The following is a 12409-nucleotide window of genomic DNA, read 5'->3' as shown; positions in this document are numbered from 1 at the left end:
CCAAAACTTAATGTAAGTACTCCTTCACAAAACCTGCCTTGGATTTCTTCCAAAATTTCTTCATGGATTCCTGTAGAAAATCTTCCATGAAATGCTTCAGAGTTTTTTTTTCTAGAATTTCCTTCAGAATTGCTTCCACTAGACATTTTTCCGAGAATTTCTCAACAAAAGTGTTTCCTCAGAAATTCCTCCATAGAACTGTATGATAATTCTTTCAGGAAATTAGCCACGGATTCATCCAGAAATGCTTTCAGGTATTCTTTCAAATCAAAAGTTCAGAATTTCTCCAGAAATTTCATCAAGGATTTCTTTAGAAAATCTTCCTCAGACTCATTCAGTTTTTTTTTGCAAAGTTTCTTTCAGTTATTCTTCCTGGGATTTCTTAAGAAATTTCCCTGGCAATTCCTCCATAAATTTGTCCAAGGACTCCATTGAGGAATCTTCTATTGATTCTTTCCAAAATGCTCCATAGTTTCCTTTCTTCGGAAACTACACTAGGAATCCGGTTTTTAAATCTACCAAGGTTTCTTTCAGAAATTCCACCATCAGTTTCTCAAGTTTTTTTTTCAGGGATTTTTTTTTTGGAAACTTCTCCAGGGCTTCTTATATTTCCTCAAGAATTTCTCCATTAATGCTTCCTAGATTTTTTCTTGGTAGTTTCCCATGTGTTCTTTCTTAAATTTCGACAGGGATTACTTTATGAATTCTTCTTATGAAAAATAAATGTTTAGAAAATCCTTCGGGCATTTTTCTGCAGGGATTCCTTCAGAAATTGTTTCAAAAATTCTTCCATAAATTCTTTAGAAAATCTTCCAGAGATTCAGAAATTCGTACAGAAATTTCTTCAAGAAGTCCACCAGAGATTTGTTCCGGAGTTGGTGATAGGATTTCAATTGAAAATTCCCACAGGAATGTGTCCAGAAACTCCATGCAGAAACTTTATCCACAAAATTCTGCAGGAATTCCTCTAGAGTTTCTTCCAAGAGCTTATTCATATGTTCCTTCACGACTTTCTCCATGTATTTCTCCAGAAACTTCTCCGGCATTTCTTCGCTGGATGAATCCAAGAATTTCTCCACGATTTTTTTTAAGGGATTCAGAAACATTTCCTAGGAATTTCTACAGGAATTATATTAGAAATGGAATTTTGCCAAGGGTTTCCCTGGTTTAGAAATAACAGAAATTCTGAGATTTCTTCAGGTATATCTCTATGGATTCATTCACCAGTACTTTCTGAAACTTCTACAGGAATTCTACGTCAGACATTCCATCAGGAGATCCTTCAAAAATATCTCCAGGGGCTTCTTCAGAGTTTCAGAGTTTTCTTCAGGAATGTCAGCAAGGGATTTCTTCAAAAGTGCTTTCATGGAGTTTTTAAGAAATTCCTCTAAGAAAAAAAAATCGGTATTTATTTCAAGGGTTTCAATTCCTGCAATGCAGTTCCGTCGGAAATATCTTCTGTGATTCCTTCAGAGACTCTTGCTGTAATTGTTTCAGATATTTCTCTAGGGATTTTTACAGATGTTCTTCCAGAAATTGCGCAAAAATAACTGGAAAAGAAAAAACTTAAAAAATAATGGAGAAATCTCAAACAAAACCTCCTGGAAGAAGCTCTGATGATGTTCCTGGAGAAACTCCTTTAGAATGCACAAATTTCAAATGTAGCAATCCTTGATGGAAATTCCTAAAGATCCCTCAGGAATCTCAGGGAGAATTTTTGATTTTTTTTTTTGAAAAACCTCGTTTACAAGTTTTAAAATGATTATTTTGCAAAATTTCACGAAAAACTCCTGAAGAAGACTCGAGAAAAATTCCTAGAGAAATTCTTGAAAGAATCTTTGGAAGAATCTCTGGAGAAACTTTCACAGAAAAAAAAATCATGAACAGGAACGTATTTCACGTGATGGAAAATTTCGGAAATTTTTTGAGAAATCCTAAAAAGTAATTTCTGGTGGTATTCCATGAAGTAGTCACGGAGAAAATGCTAAAGAAGTACTGGGGAAGGAATAAATTAAAAAAGTATGCTCGGAGGAATCTCTTGAAGAATTTTTACCGAACTGCTGAATTACAAAAAAAAAACAATAAAAACATTAAGGAAGGGGCTTCCCAGGAATACTATTCTTTTATTAGGGCGCAGTTTTCAAGTAATTTACATTGAAATTTGGAAAGCTTGAGTAACCAGCTCTAAATTTACCATGACGGCACTGAACCCAACTTAAATTACTGGATAACACTCATGGGGCAATTTCCGAAGGAACTTTTGAAGGAATTCCCATAGGAACTTGTTAGGGAACTGTCAAGGATGGTTGTGAAGAATTTACCGATTACCCTAATAAACTCCTGGAGGGATCACCGATAGAATTCCTGGAGTAACTGTCGAAGGAACTCCTGAAAAGTTTGTCAAAGAAAATTACAGAGAATTTTTCCTCCTAGAAAAATTCACGAGAAAACTCGTGCAGGAGGTCCCGAATGAACTCTCATTTAAAAAAAAATAATCAGGTGAAAATCGTGGAGGTATCTCATAATGCTGAAGAAAGTTACGTATTTGCAGGGAGCCTCAGAAGCATTTCTCAGTAGAATCTTCTTCTAGAAATAATAGAAAAAAAATTGAAAAGAATTTGTTGTAGAATTTTCCGAAAAACTCTGAAGAAACTACATTGAGACTTTTAAAAAACTTTTCGAAGGAGTTGCTGGAGATATTTCTAAAATTATTGAGGATTATCCTTAGGAATTCATGGAAGAATGTTATATGTTAGACATCGCTAAATCCAATCTTCGTCGCCGTAATGAACCTCTTGTAAAACTCAACACGTTTTAAGAGCACCAATTTCCTAAAATTGAAGGAGTTTATTTTTCGACTGCACAAAAATATTAGAAAAAAACTCCAGAGGTTTCTCTGGCACTTCCTGCAGAAGTTTTTTCGTGAAGAAGTTACTTCAGGAGTTCCATCGGGAATTTCTCCATTCCAGTTCGGATATTTCTTTAGGTGTTCATTTGTTAACCACTCAAAGAGTTTCATCGGAAACTTCTCCAAGGGGTCATTTAAAAAAAAACATCCCTTAGAGTTTCATTGGTTATTACCTTCAGAAATTTTTCCAGAAGGTTCCTCGAATAATCCTTCAAAAATTCTTTCCGATTTTTTTTCAAATACATTCGAGAATTCCTCTTAAAGGGGTAGTTTCTCCAAGAGCTAATGGCAATTTTCTTCAGCATTTTTTCAGGATTCCTCAAGGTATATTTTTCTGGAGTTTTTTCAGGAATCCCTTACAGGAGTTAATTTGGAAATTCCTGCACCAGTTCTCTCAGAAATTTCTCAATTAGTCACTTCGTTCAATTCTTCAGGTGTTTCTTCGGTAGTTCCTCAAATTTTGTATACGAGAATTTCTCCAGGAGTTTCTCTGGAAGTTTTCCCAGGAGTTAATTCGGAAACTCCCCCAGGAGTTGGTTCAAAAATAGCATTTTTTTTCTGGAATTCCCCCAACAATTCCTATAAAAATTCCTTCAGAAGATCCTACGGAAAGTTCCTCAAAGAGTTCGTTCCTTAGTTTATCCAAAAGTTCCTCCATGAATTGCTCCGCAGTTGCGTCCAAAGCTCTCAAAGAATTTTCCAAAGAAACTGCAGCAGAAATTTGTATTGGAACTATTTGAAAAATTCTCAAAAGATTTCTTTTTTTTTGAGAAATTCCTGGCGAATCCCCAGAAGCAATTCGTTGCCAGGAAAACATGCTGAAGGAATTTCCGAAATACCTTCTTTAGCTCCTGGTGGAATTCTCTTTAGAATTTACATCTTGGAAGAGTTTTCGAAACAATTACAGGAGAAATGTCCGAAGGAACTCCTTTAGGAACCTCAAAAAAACACACGAAAGAATATCTGCGAAAATTCAAGAAGGAGCATGCCTTTTAGATAAATTGCGTAAAGATTTTCTAAAGGGTTTCAACGAAATGCCAAAAATAGATGCTGGGAGAGTTTCCTAATGAACTCCTAAAAAATAGGCAAGTTACTTCCTGGGGGAATTTCCGAAGTAGTTTTTAGATAAATATCCAAAGAAAAGGCTTGACAAAATTGGCAAATGTACTGTTAGATGAATATCCGAGAAATTCTCAACTAACTGCCTGAAAGAATTTTCCAAATAACTTCTGGAAAAGCTCAAGAATTTCGAACTTGCTTCAAAACCATCCATAGCAACATAACCCTAAAAGTTTTAAGTAGATTTTGAGAACCGTTTTGAAACCCAAATGATTTTATTTTGGTTTTATGATGGTTCTAAAAATCTAATCGAATCTACGTGACCTAAAAAGGTTGCTTGGACATCTCTTCCTCAGGATAACTTTAAATCATCATATGTGCCCCAGGTTCCCAGGCCACGGACCAAAATCTGCATTTGATTTACTCCGATCCAATGCAATTCCACTCGCACGACGCCATATTCTACCCTAAGGGGCCCCACACAAATGGACCTCTTTGTTGTCTCGCGCATGCTGATGGTTTGGCTGGCTTCTGCCAAATCTGGGTGTTCGAACCTGCGCGCTCCTGCTCCACATTGCTGCTGCATGTTCGCAACCAACCAACCGATTCTCTCCTCCTAAATCCGCGTGAAAAGACCCACAAAACGCTTCCAATTATTTCATTATGTCAATTCGTTTCATTTTCCTTCTGCTGAGGCCTGTGCCTGTGGGGCCTCGCCTCGCTGCAAGCAGACGGGAACCATCGACGACGAATGAGAGCGAGCTCGCGAAACATGCGCGGTGGTGCAAAATTTCCTGGAATAGAATTTCATTATCATTATTAACCGGGCTGCTGTTGCAAAGCTCGTGGATTGTGGATGGTTGGATGACTGTCTGTCAGGCCCGCGGTAGTCACTGTCAGAAGCAGCAGCAGTGTGTGGGATTTTCTGCACTTTTCCATGTTTTGACTTTCTCGGATCAAGTGGGACTGCGTTGAATGGGTGTAATTTCTGTGGGAAATTTAGGAGGATCGAACGAAATCGTCTCAGATCGATCAAGTGGTTTAATTTCTAGCTGTGTGCTTGATTACTTAAGTTTTGTTGCTCCAAATTTTTGATATGGTCTTAACTACAGCCTATTGTAGTGTAAAAAGCTTGCAGAAGGTTTCATGGCACCTCTTCAAATCCATACTGGTTCTGGAGAAAATGTAAGTTGAGTTGTAATCTAAATAATGGTTTTATCAAGGCTTGATTAGCAGATTCTAGTAAAAAAGTCGTAATAAAACATTAAATATTACTGGAATCAATAAGTTCGACAGCCCTCTTAGGAGTGGTTTTATCAGTTTTAATATGGCAATATGATGATCGTTACATCGAACAAAATTAGTCGTTTATAACTTTAATAATACTATAATACAACTGTTCGCTTGTACTACAAGCAATTACAGCCCAAATAAAATTTTGATGGCAAATTAGTCTTGTAGAAGCTTTGAGAACCGTCATAAAACCTCATACCCTTTATTTTGGTTTTATGATGGTTCCCAGAACCTCTTCTAGTTTATTTGACTAAAAAATGTTACTTGGGAGGGCCTCCAAATTACCATTGCAAGTTTTATAACAAAGCTCTATCGAACACTTTAAAACTATCGTTAAGTCTACATTGTTTCTTGACACGGTTGAGACAAAGAATCAAACCACTGCCCTTTTCATTCTAAGAAAAACTCTGCTTCTCGACTAGATGAATTGCTCTGCGATTTCTAATCTTCCAACTTGATGTGTTTCTTCCCATTCCAGACTCAACGATCGCCCCTGGAGCGCGCTCCGAAGTGCAGGAATGTGCTCTCTCGATCGGACTGCTCATGTTCGGTATCATCCTGCAGCGGTTCATTCACGTGATACAGAGCGCGTCGTGTAGTGATAGCAGCAGCACCAGTAATAGCCACAGCAGCACCAGTACTAGGATCGGTTGTGCTGATCCCGCCGGCACCACTGGCACCACTAGTGGGAACAACAATGACACGAATGAGTCACTGCTGCAGGCGATCGCCAGCAAACAGAGTGCGATCGCCGAGAACCTCAAGGAGCTTAGCTTGGTGGCCGGCACGAAATCAACACCTCAGTCCGGGCACCACCGGGCAACAAAGGATGGCAGGTATGAGTTCACACCTTTGCCACCCATGGGGGGATTGTGGGGTGAAGCTTTTAAGGGGAAATACGGTCGATAGTTTGAGCATTTTTAATGTTTATAGTTTTGGTGAGATCGTTCCATTTTTATGTCTTTCGGAAATTGAACCTTCCTATCGTTACAAGAACTGAATAACTGTTGACTGACTAAAACATGGCGACCGTGACTTGATTTTACAAGCGACATGACATTTTCTAAACTTCGATATCTCTGGACTTGGTGAGTCCATTCCACTTTTATGTTTTTTAAAGTACAAATGCGTTAAATTTTCTATGCAATAAGTTTTGCTTTTCTTTTAGATCTTTCCATATTTGCGTATTTTATAACAGTTAATTGAGAACACTACCAAAATGACTATGGGCTGTAACATGGCGACCGTGACTTAATGTTATAAACAACATGACTTTTTTTGGCGCTTCGATACTTCTGGCCTTGGTGAGCCCGTTCCATTTTTCTGCTATTTTTCGATTCAAATCCCTCCTCAAACCCCACACTCCCCTCTATACAAATCAAAACAAAAATTCTAACGCCCATCGCATGCACGCCAGTGGAAAAGTGTGTCTGCGCCGTTGGGCCCGCCATTGTATCTCATTGGTAATAACTGTTCTCCTCCCAAAAATCTGCCACCACAAATTGCAGGCTAAACGATGGGAACGCCCTACCAACGGCAACGACGACGGCTCAGGTGGGGTCATCAAACAGCGGCGGCGGCAGCAGCAGCAGCAGCAACTGCCAAGTCCGACAGAAATTGGTGCTGCAGGAGGACGCCAAGGCGATACTTCCCGCAATTAAGGTGAGTGAGAACATTCCTATATTTATTTCTACGGCGTAAGAATTGTGGAATTTTTGGTCGGGATTAGTTCTGTTGCACCTCACCTCGCACACGAAACGCATGCGGCCGAGACGGCCGCGGAGTTCTGGAGGGCAGGCGAAATTCGTTGTGGTTTTCAGCAAATTTATTTCCCATTTTCGACACGACTTTGTTGCGCAGTCGGTGCGCGGTGGTGGTCAGTTTGCTTCGCTTTCGCTTGTTTGGCCGGGGGAGCCGTAAGGCGGGGTAACTTTGACCAGTTTCATAAAATTGTCATTTTTCCGGGCCTAAGTGACATCCTTAAAGAAATGTGGCTTGCTGAGCTCATTCCAATTATTTTATTTCCTTGTAGCATACATAAGTTTACTCTATTCCATTTATCGCTCTTATAATTCGCGACATTTCTAATGTCATGCCGCTTGTTAGCTCAAACTTTTCACGGAAGCTTTGGAGTAAAAGATGCGATTGTATGTGTCCGAAATAGTCGAATCTACAAGCGTTGTCAGGCTGAATGCTCTTCTGAAATCCCCTAAATTTCCCGTGAAACATCTTGAAACGCCTCTGAATCCCCATGAACTCCCTTGAAGATCATCTGCAAGCCTGTTAAGTTCCCTATAACCCCCAGCAGCTTTTCTGAAATCTTAAGCCTCCTGAAAACCTCATAGAGCGCATTAACCCTCGAAACCGCTTTAAAACCTCTCTGGATCTCTCTTAAATCTCTCCTGAAAGTTTTTGAACCCCTTAAAATCTACAGAAACACCATGAATCGTTTAAAAACTATTTTGAGACTCCCTAAAACGCCCTTGATACTCACCTTCCAAGTATCATTGTTTCAGTAAAATAGACTAGAAGAGGTTTTTAGAACCATTATAAAACCAAAATGAAAGGTATGTTAGACGGTTCTCAAACCCCCTACAAGACTAATTCGTCATCAACATGCTACTTCGGCTGAAAGCCTGTGATGCCCACTAAAAACACGAGGACGCGAAACTCCCTCAAATGCCCAGAAACGTCTTGGAACGCCTCTGAAACCACCCGAATATCTCCCCTTCCCCAAAGCTCACCGGAGAGCCTATGATGCCTCCTGAAACCTTCAGGAGTTCCTCCCAAACACTTCCTGAAATGCCTTGAAATGTCTCTGAAATACACCTGAAGCCCCTTGAAGTTCGTTTGAAAACCTGTGAAGACTCTTAAATCCTGCTAGACCTCTGAAACCCCATGAAACTCCTCGAAATGCCTCTATATGCATTGGAAGCCCTTGAAGATTTTCTAAAAAATAGCTGAAACTCCCTGAAGTCGCTTTGAAGCTCATAGGCTTTCAATATGATTAACCCAAAAACCCCTCTGAAACTTCCTGAAATGCATTGAAACACATCCTGAAATCCTATAAAATCCTCCAAAATCTTCAGGAATCCCTCTGAATCCCGCTGAAACACTTTAAAACGTCTAAAAATAACCTCTGGTACCCCTCTAAAACTCCTCTGGAGCTCATCTGGATTGTGTGAAATCCCATAAAACCCCAGGGAGCCTATCAAAACCCCCCGGAAATGCATCGAAGTGCCTTGAAATCCTTAAAAAAAACCTCTTTGGATCTCTTCTCAAGCTCTCCTGAAAGCTTCTAAATACCTTGAAATCTTCAGAAATGCCCTGAGAAATGCCCTGAAGCTGAAAGCACCTGAATCGTCCTTGTATCTCATCTGGAAGCCTGTGACGCCCCATCATATTTCCGGAAAGTTCCCTCGGAAACCATTGCAGCTTCTATTCTATTCTTCAAAAACACGGGAACAATCTGAAACACTCTGGAAGCGCCTTAAAACGGCTTAGGAACTGCCCTGAAATTCATCTGAAGCTCACCTGAGAGACTAATGCCTCCTAAAACCCCAAGAAGCTACTCTGAGACCCCTGAGACGCCTTGAAATGTATCTGAAAGCCCCATGAAACCCTTGAAGTTCGTCTCAAAGCCTTGAAGACCCCTAAACCCGCCTTAGCACCTCTGAAACCCCATGAAACTCCTTGAAACCCCTCTGTACGCATTAGGGCCCCTTGAATCTTTTCCAAACTTGCCTGAAACTCCCTGAAACTCCTTGAAACACATTTGAAATCCACTCACCTGAAATCCTTTTGAATCCCCCAAAATCGCTAGGAATCCCCCTGAAACCCGCTGAATCGTCTTAAAACGGCTTGAAACAACCTCTGAAGTCCCCATGGAACGTCTTGAAACGCCCCTGAAACTCTCCTGGAGCTCACCTGAATGTCTGTGAAGTCCCATAAAAGCCTCCTAAAACCGCCGTGAAATGTATTGAAACGCCTTGAAATCGCTCTGCAGCCTCTTTAGGCCTCACATAAAGCTCTCCTGAAATCTTATAAACCCTTTAAAACCTTTGAAAACGCCCTAAACAGTTTGGCAGTCATTCTGGAAGCCCCCAAAACGCTCACCTGGAAACCCGTGAAGCCCCCAAAAAACACGGGAACACTCTGAAACGCCCTGAAGCGCCTTGGAATGGCATAGGAACTGTCTTGAAATTCACCTGAACCTCACCTGATGTTGACGCGGCGCGACACGGACACAACACTTATCGTTCTTACAAACATAAAAAGTAATTAAACATTTACCTTTTCGTCGACCGGTTTCGGGCTCGATGTTGCCCATCTACAGGACGATGTCCAACTTTTTATGTTTGTAAGAACGATAAGTGTTGTGTCCGTGTCGCGCCGCGTCTTGTGTGTGTTCTTACGTTAGCACGAAACCTAAAAAATGAGTGTCACCTGATGTTCCCTAAAACTCCAAGAAGCTCCTCTGAGCCCCCTGAAACGCCTTGAAATATATCTGAGAGACCCCTGAAGCTCATCTAACAGTCTGTGGCCACATAAACCCCTGACATAAAACCCCTGGAAATCCCACAGAAACTCATTGGAACTCCTCTGTTACCCTTCTGAGGTCGTCTTGAAGCCTATAACCCATTTGAAACTTCCTGAAACTCACCCGAAAGCCTATGAAATCCTCTAAAAACCCCAGGAACCCTTCTGAAGCCCACTGAAAAGCCAATTAACGTCTTAAAACGCCTTTGAAAGACCCCTCCAAAAGCGTCTTGTAACGCCTCTGAAACCACCTGGAGCTCACCTGAAAATCTACTCCCGGAAATTCCCCTGAAGCCTCCTGAAATTCCCCAAAATACCTCCAAAATCCCCTTAACCCTTCTGCAACCCTTGAAGTTTCTTGAAACTCTCTGAAACCCTCCAAAGGTCCCGCTGAAACGCTTCGAAACCCCTCTAAAACAGCCCTCAAGTTCTTCTGAAAGTCCCTGAAGTCTCTGGAACCTCCTGAAGCGCCTTGAAACGCCTCTGAAATCATCCTGAAACTCCCTTGAAAGCCCTCTTAAACCTCACATGACTGCACCGTAAAACCTGCTAGCTATTTACCCTCGTAAAACTGCTTGGCAACGTTGAAATCAATTTAGGTATAATAAACTGTTTCCATTTAGGTTATGAACCAATTCATACCTCCGTCTTATTACCTTAATAGAGGATCCGGTGGAACGTTATTTAACAATAACTTACATATTGATCATATCTAATTCCTGTCTACGACCAATAACGATCGGATTCATTTCTGCACCTCGCCTAACGCCTCATGGCCAATTTGGTATCAATTTGTAATTTATAAATTAGGCTTTCACATCATGTAACAGCCATTCCATAGAAAAACGATATAGGGTAAGTGTACCAGTTATCGCCATAGTGGTTCCCTATTTGGCCATAGTGGGAATTTGGAAAGTTTTGAAGCTTTGACCTATTATGAAAGTTTTAAAAGTATCTTGTCATTAAAACTCTTGAAATGATGCAAAATTTTGAAATATCTCATATAACCACTATAGCCAAATAGGGAACCACTATGGCGATAACTGGTACACTCAGCCTAGTGCAACTCCGATTATCGTGAAACTTGGTGGGTTTCTAGTTCATCGAAAATAATTAATAATAATTATTCTTTTATTTCGTCATTAGGGTGACCAATTTTCAGATAGGGTGGTACTAAAAATCAATGCTTTAAGAAACTAAAAATTGTATGCAAATATATTAGTTTTTTTCACGTTTTCATGGTCTCGGGACCAAAGAGATACCCTGGTTTTATATATTTATCAAAAAAATCAGGAAATTTGGCGTAACATATCAAAAAATCAGAGATGTATGTTTTTTAGTTTTTGAGATATGATTTTTTGAACATCGAGAGTCATATATTTTAATACTAGCTGCTCTTGAACTGCCTGATATTGTAAATCTTCATAAAACTATGCCTTGTATTGCATTTTTGAGTGATTCCTGGTCCTTATACATGTATAAGGATTTAAAATATAATCAAATTTAAAAAAAATGTATGGGAAAATTTGGCCTTTTATTTATTAAAAATCATATCTCAAAAACTAAAAAACATACATCTGTGATTTTTTGATATGTTACGCCAAATTTTCTCAATTTTCTGATAAAAATTTAAAACCGGGGTACCTCTTTGGTCCAGAGACTATGAAAACGTGAAAAAACTAATACACAGGTAATCTTCGATATAACGTACCCTCGATATAGCGAATTCGATATAACGTACATTTTGCTTCGATATAACGTACAACATTGAAAATTTTTATTGTTCCCAGGAATAATCCTCACATAAACTACGAAATCACTCAAATCAATGTTTTGTTACCCTTGTTACCCAAAATTAGCGCAATTTGGGAAAAAAATAATGTACGTTATATCGAAGCACAAAAAACAGAATGACTTTTTCGTGAAAACTCATGTTTTTCATTATTGGTTTTTTGAATTTCGCCGAAATCAGTATTTGGGGTCAATTTCACGTCGAATACATCAACATTAGCATAAAAAATATTAAATTTTTCTCTGCTTCGATATAACGTACAAATAGATTTTTTTTTGTACGTTATATCGAAGAGTACCTGTATTTGCATACTTTTTGCACAAAAACACAATTTGACGTACTCAACGTATTTTTCCTGAAAACTAGAATTCAATAGCTTTCAACAAAAAAGAAGGTCAATATCAACTAACTGGTTCAAAAGTTATGATTTTTCGAAAATTTTTAGTTTTTAAATACATTGATTTTTAGAACCACCCTATCTGAAAATTGATCACTCTAATAACGAAATAAAAAATACGGGTCTGATTATTTTCGAAGAACTACGAACCCACCAAGTTTCACGATAATCGGAGTTGCACTATAGACGAATTTCGTCCCAAATCGCATTCGGTGTTGGCAGCATCCTCTCAGATTACAATGAAACATTACATTGACTAGATAAGCCACTTTGCACACTTAGTTTCATCAAAATTTATCTAGACTGTCTTTTGAAAAGGGTAATATTGTTTTTTACCGATTTTTTTTAAATGCGTTTAATAAAAAAATACTACTCCTACAAGAAAGTGCTGTATGGGTGATTGTCACAAAATACGTCAAAT

The 12409-nt window shown here is 39.2% G+C and overlaps 1 protein-coding gene across 3 annotated transcripts in view; it reads left to right on the top strand.

Annotated features, from left to right (window-relative positions):
- Nucleotides 1-12409, top strand: part of LOC109424979 (telomerase-binding protein EST1A) — a 427570-nt gene that overhangs the window by 182171 nt on the left and 232990 nt on the right. For all 3 annotated transcript variants that reach the window (XM_062843741.1, XM_062843727.1, XM_062843732.1), the window contains 2 exons: nt 5739-6096; nt 6769-6922. In XM_062843741.1, the coding sequence (XP_062699725.1) occupies nt 5739-6096; nt 6769-6922 (512 nt within the window). The remainder of the gene's footprint in view (nt 1-5738; nt 6097-6768; nt 6923-12409) is intronic.

The sequence above is a fragment of the Aedes albopictus genome, chromosome 1 (genome assembly GCF_035046485.1).
Source record: "Aedes albopictus strain Foshan chromosome 1, AalbF5, whole genome shotgun sequence".
Lineage (NCBI taxonomy): Eukaryota > Metazoa > Arthropoda > Insecta > Diptera > Culicidae > Aedes > Aedes albopictus.
The sequence above is the reverse complement of the archived record's forward strand: the minus strand, read 5'-3'. Positions and strand labels throughout refer to the sequence as shown.